Source organism: Vipera ursinii (genome assembly GCF_947247035.1).
Source record: "Vipera ursinii genome assembly, chromosome: 6".
NCBI lineage: Eukaryota > Metazoa > Chordata > Lepidosauria > Squamata > Viperidae > Vipera > Vipera ursinii.
In genome coordinates, this window is record NC_139515.1 from 90152415 (window position 1) to 90158414 (window position 6000).

The following is a 6000-nucleotide window of genomic DNA, read 5'->3' on the forward strand; positions in this document are numbered from 1 at the left end:
CTGAATCACCTTTTTCTTTTGATCATTTGATCCCACCATATTTCCCATCCCATCCTGTAACCATTCTGTTTTTCTCGCGATTGCTCGCTTCCTAAGCCTATAGGACAACCATTTTCCAGCCTTGTTGGCATGTTCAAAAAAAATTGTTTATTCCTTTGAATTTTCTCTGCTAATTCACGTTGATCCAGGAGGGAAATCTCATGTCGCATAATATCTTTTCTCTCCCTCGCTGTTACTGAGGATGGGTCTTTCTGAAGAGCCTCCTCGGCCTCTGTCAACATTCCCATCAACTCCAATCTCTTAACCCTCTCTTTCTTCCACTTATGTGCCGAATACTTAATTGCTACCCCTCGAATCACTGCTTTCGCAGTGTCCCATATAATTTGAATTGGTGTATCTTTTACTGTTTTTGATGCTGTGGGCTGTCCAGGATCTCATGGAGCTGTCCGAATCTCCCAATTCAGTCAGTCATCGTGAAGTGGAGCGGCCGTCGGTGGCCCTTTCACCCCAGAATTTGTGCGAGGCCCTTTTGCAGGCATTTTTATTGTATTAAGTTGTATTAAGAAGTCTACATTTAATTTAAGGGGGCTATCCAGCCTTCTAGTACTGTGGGGAAAAAGAAGGAAATGACCAAGAAGCGGTCTAAGCCTCTGGATTGCAGAACATGATGAAAGAAGCCAGATTCACCTGGAGGTCCTTGAATAGGCTTAAAGCCGAGGAAACGGGGTTAGAGGGAGGGCGAGCGAGACGGCTACGCCCTGATGAGGGAGTTCATCCAGGCAGGCGCTCCGAAGCTTTTGAATCTGTTTCAAGAAAAGCTTCAAAAAGCTGGAAAGTCTGCAGGATCGGAGGCCATTTATTTGAGAAGCCTGTAACAGGCCCTGGCGAGTGTCCTCGGAGAGAGCCTCTTTCTCAGCCTGAATCTAGCCTTGTTACGTAAACTGCACAAATTGCTATAGGCCTCCTCTAAGACAGAGACCCCCAACCTTTTGGGCACCAGGGACAGAGGTTTTTCCGCGGACTGGAGGGTGTGTGGTTTTGTGTGCTGCCTGCATCCCGAGGATGGGGCTTGTTTGTGCGGACCGGTGGCTGGCATGCTGAGGCCCGGTACCGGCCCACGGACCGGGGTGGGTGGGGGGGGTACCCTGCTCTAAGAGAAACCTCCCTATTTCCCTGGTCAACCTGATTGTAATTTGTGATCTTTTCTAGTTGTACAACATCTTATTTTGTGCCACGGTTATCAAATTGCAAAAACCTTAGTACATTTGGAAGTGAGCACTGTCCCAGAATATCTTTCAGTGCTTTTTTATAAACAAACCTAGCCTGAGTTTCCATGCTTATTTCAAGTGACAGGCTTGAATCAGCTTGTAAAGAAAACCCCATCATCCTCTGAGTGAAAAGGGAGCCGCTCTCTGCCTCCCCAGCGCCATCAGGCTTTGCTTCTGAGGGCGGTTGAGCATTTTGCAGATGCCAGAGAGCCTGGGTAGTTGGGCTTCCCTGGCTGGCCAGGGGCCCCTCTCAGCAGCCCTGATTTTCTAGGGGCTCCTGTCTTAAACCCCCAGTAACCAGAGACAGGGATGCTCTGGGTTCCTGCCCAGTTAGCCAGAGATGGAGTTTTTCCAAGGATAAATCCGCCTGTTATCCAATTTTTCTGGAAAGTACTTTTCCTGTGAGAAACAGGAAGCCAGAAAGAAGCAGAATGCAGGGAATGCGTTGGTGTTAGCAGAGCAGTGATCGTGCCGTCTCCTCTCCTCCTCTCCCCCCCTCCCCCGGGCAGGTAGGTGTAGGACTGCACCCCCATCATGTTTTGGAAGTTTGATCTGAACACAACGTCCCATGTCGACAAACTGCTGGAGAAAGAGGATGTGACTCTGCGCGAGGTGATGGACGAAGACGACGTCCTGCAGGAGTGCAAAGCCCAGAACCGGAAGCTGGTGGACTTCCTCTGCCAGCAGCCCTGCATGGAGGAGCTGGTCCAGCTGATCACCCACGAGCCTCCCCTGGACGTGGATGAGAAGGTTCGCTTCAAGTAGGTATCCTCCTTCCGGCTGGTCCCAGAGGCGGGGCTGGTCAGGGCTCCCGCTGTCAGGCCACCCCTCCTCATCCTGCCGAAGAGCTTGGAAGGGGCCTGAATAATCTGAACACTTTAAGAAGTGACACGCGGTCCCAAGGAAAAGGAAGTACGCCATGCTGACACGGGTTTGGCTTTCCAGCGTGTATCACCGCGCAGAAATTTGATCATTTCAAAATATTGATATTGATAAATATCAGGCACTGTTTGCACCTTGAAGGCCAATTGGGTCATTTAAGCATAAATACAGTTTTTTCACGTAGACAAAATAAGTGCACCCTTGGCCCTAATGCACCCGGCTTCACCCCCTCCAGCAGGCGTCTCCCAGCCCCCACTTCAGCTGGGGGTGCCTGAGGGCCTTCCTTGCATGCACGGCCTGTTTCACCCCACCCCCTCAGCCTCCGGGTGGGGCCTCGATCTGGCCTTTGACCCTCGGCCCTTCCGGAGCCTTCCGTGTCTTTCCCCTCCTCTCTTTTAGCCATCCCTTGGCGGAAGGTTTACTGGAACGTCTGGGTCAGGGTCCTTTTGCAAGGTCCCGTCTTCTGACGGGCAGAACCCCCTGGCCCAGTGAAGGACGGTGGGCTGCCCAGGTGCAGCAAAGCAGCTCCAGCTGGTAACGTTTCTGCCACCAGGCTTTCCCGCTGAGGTGCTGTCTTCGGGTGTTTGCCAAACATGGTCTATCGGGGCACCACGTCCCGGAAGGCCTGGCCTTTGCCTTGGGGAGAGGGGGGGCGGTTCGTGGGCTAAAACTGGTCTTGCCCCGAGGTCCTTTCTGGACCGTGGAGGGATCCTCCTGGCACTCCTCCCGCGGAGACCTGGTTTGCCGGCTTCTTTCTAATGACAGAGTCTGCCCTTTGACCTCGGTCATGGCGAGAGCTCCCTGTGGGCCACGGGCTGAAATTCTCAGAGGCTCTGCCAGCATCCTGGCCTCTGCTCTCGGGCGGAAGCTCGCTGGGATGGCCTGGCTCGGGCCTCCCCCCACGTCTAGAAAATCTCCCGGAGGGTGGATGCCCGGCGTTTTCCAACCCCTTCTCAGACCCAGAGGCACCTCTAGCCTTCTCTCTCAGGCCTGGGAGGGGGGGCAGCACCCCGCCTCAGCCACCAAGAGCAAACCCAGCTGAACGCCCGCGGTTTCTGTCCTAGATCCGGTCTCTCGGTGATCGAGCGTACCTTAGGGATAATCTTAGGGATCTGAGCTATTGACGAAGCAAGGCTGTACTGAGTCTGTAGGCGGAATCTGTCTGTGTGTTTATTCAGGTGACACGAGGGAGCTCAGAGTGCGAACGGTGCCTGGCGCTTCTTACATTTCCTCCACCTATCGGTACTGTCGAAGAGGAAAGCGGGGGCCCCTTGGATGGGGGCCTAGCGGAGAAGGTGGGGGGGAGGTTCTGAAGGAGTCCGGTCCCGTGTCCTCTGCTCCAGGACCCTTACGACTTACAACCCAAAAGTTGTCCTTTTTGTGGGGTCCTTGGCACTCTCTGAGCCTGGTTGTTTTCTTGCAGACGTTTCGTTACCAGACAGCATCAGTTCAGCTCTGGTGACGTTAGCTAATCTGCAAGAGAGCAACCAAGGACCCCACAGTCCCCCCCTCCCCCTCCATCCCCTTCCAGCACTGATGATGGCGTTACCTAGTCTGGTAACGAAACGTCTGCAGGAAAGCAACCAAGCTGAGAGATTCCCATTTTCTTTCTGTGTTTGTTCTTTTCGTTTCTCAGTGCGTTGGAGGACTCGCTAGCTGCCTCTCCTCGTTGTTCTTTCTCTTGGGTATTGTTTGTGTGAGCATCTCTGATTTTTTAAAAAAGGAATCCATCTCCCTGAACTGAGGGATTTCCCATCCCTGGAATCTTTCCCCCTTTGCTCACTGAGGTCCGCTCTCTTGGAACCTCGAATCCTGAGCTGGCTCCCTGCCCGCAGTAGGCAGAGGAAGTCCCTCCCCAGTTGCAGGGGAGTGAAACGTCCGTCCCGCCAGGCCAGGGCCACCTTTGTCCACTATGGCGAAGGGCTGTTCCATGAACCCCAGCGGCCTTTTGCCGAAACGGAACCGCAGCCAGCGGCTGAGGAGTTCAGGCACGAGAGAGTCGAAGGAAGACGGGCTAGCCCAGATATCGGGCAGAGGCCAGCAGAGCCCGGGAAGAAATAGTATTGGGGGGCAGTGGGGGGGGGAGCCGGATTGAGAGGCGGGGGCAGCTCCTCTTTTCCCTTTGCCCTGGGTTCTCCATTTCCATTTCTTTTTCTTGAATTGGCCCACTCATTCTCAAAATATTCAAGCAAATTCTCCTCTGTTAAAAGACCAAGAAATGGGAGGTTTGCCCCTTTCCATCCTCGTGAGTAAAGCACTGCAGAGAGAAATCCCCCTCACACACACACACACACACACACACACACACACACTCACTCACACACACACACACACACACACACACACACTCCAAAGCGGCTGTATACCGATCTGTTCTGTCCAGGAAAGTGGAGAGATGCAGGAAGGATTCCCAGACACCCCCTGACTCTCCCCACTCCTGGCATTGGTGTCTATGAATGCCCCGTCGCCAGAATTCAAGGCACTTTCCTCTTTGGAGAGAAGGCTGCATTGGCCACGCGTGTTCCTGCCACGTTCCACGTGGTCTTTGGGCCTTGGGTGGCGGGCCTTGGCAGCTCCCCCTGACCGCTCTTGGGGAGACCGGACGAGGCCCCGCCGGTCCTCAGCCTCGGCTTGTTTCTGCTGCTGCAGGTACCCGAACATGGCCTGCGAGCTGCTGACCTCGGATGTGCCCCAGATCAGCGACCGGCTAGGCGGTGACGAGGCCTTGTGGAACGTCCTCTATGGCTTCTTGGACCAGGAGCCTCCCTTGAACCCCTTGCTGGCCAGTTTCTTCAGCAAGACCATCGGCAGCCTCATCGCTAGGAAAGCAGAGCAGGTGAGGCATTCGGGGTCCTCATTTCCTCACATACCGTCTCCCCTGCTCCCTTTAAGGACCCCCTGCTTGAAATTGTTAAGAGGTGGTTAACGAGAGCCTTTTCCTCTGCGGCAGAAGGAAGAATGGATGCTAGAGTCTCTTTTCCTTTCTGACCAGGCTGCTCCCCCCCGGCAATTATTTTACACGGCCCTTGACATTTACCGTGTTCTTCCAGGGTTGGCTCTGTGGCCAAAGCATCTGGTTGTGCCTCACTTCCCCCCGCCCTCCGTGGGCTGGACCGGACAGAGAGATCACTCTGGGCACAGGTGGGGGGTCTCAAGGCTGGGGTGCCTCTTGGGGTCTCACACCCCCGGGGTGGGGATTCTGAAAGGAGTCTGCTCTCCACTCTCCTGGGTTCTCTAAAAGGTCGTATAAGCTGGTCCTATAGTGCTGGTTTAATCATAGTCAAAGAACTACCACACCGTCGAAACTAGTAGCTCTGAAGTGTGTGTGTGTGTGTGTGTGTGTGTGTGTAACGGGAATGGCTGCAGGCGGCTCAGTCTGCCGATGATCGTTTCCCAGCCCATCTCTGGGAACAGGTAGGACCTGCCGGAGCTGAGGAGGCAAATGGGATCCTTTGGCCTGCGAGCTCAGCCTTTGCTCTTTGGGTCCCCCCCCCGCTGGCTAGAGCCCCCCCTCCCGAGGTGTCGTGTAGGTGGACCCTAGCGGTGGTTAATGCTTCCTTGAGTGGGAGTAGGGTTTGTTCCTTTGCTTGTTAAGGAAGCTTTGGTTTGCCCCCTCCTCAAGAAGCCGTTGCTGGACCTTCTGACTTCTGCCCAATGTCTGACCTCCCCTTTCTGGGGGAGGGACAGCGCTGCACCCTCCAAAGACCTGAAATGGAACAGGTTGTCTGGACCAAGACCTCGGCCGAGCAAGAGACCCCCCTGGGTTGCGCGTTTGGATGATCTCTGGCAAGGGCGGGATGGAGATTGTGCTCCCACCCTTGTGCTCTTTGACCTTTCGGGAGCTTTCCAT

General features: G+C 54.6%; 1 protein-coding gene across 1 annotated transcript in view; it reads left to right on the forward strand.

Moving 5' to 3' along the window:
* LOC310642036 (uncharacterized protein) overlaps positions 1 to 6000 on the forward strand; it is a 36639-nt gene that overhangs the window by 18645 nt on the left and 11994 nt on the right. The window contains exons 3-4 of the mRNA XM_083365413.1: positions 1778 to 2029; positions 4800 to 5068. Coding sequence (XP_083221539.1) covers positions 1803 to 2029; positions 4800 to 5068 — 496 coding nt within the window. The 5' untranslated portion in view covers positions 1778 to 1802. The remainder of the gene's footprint in view (positions 1 to 1777; positions 2030 to 4799; positions 5069 to 6000) is intronic.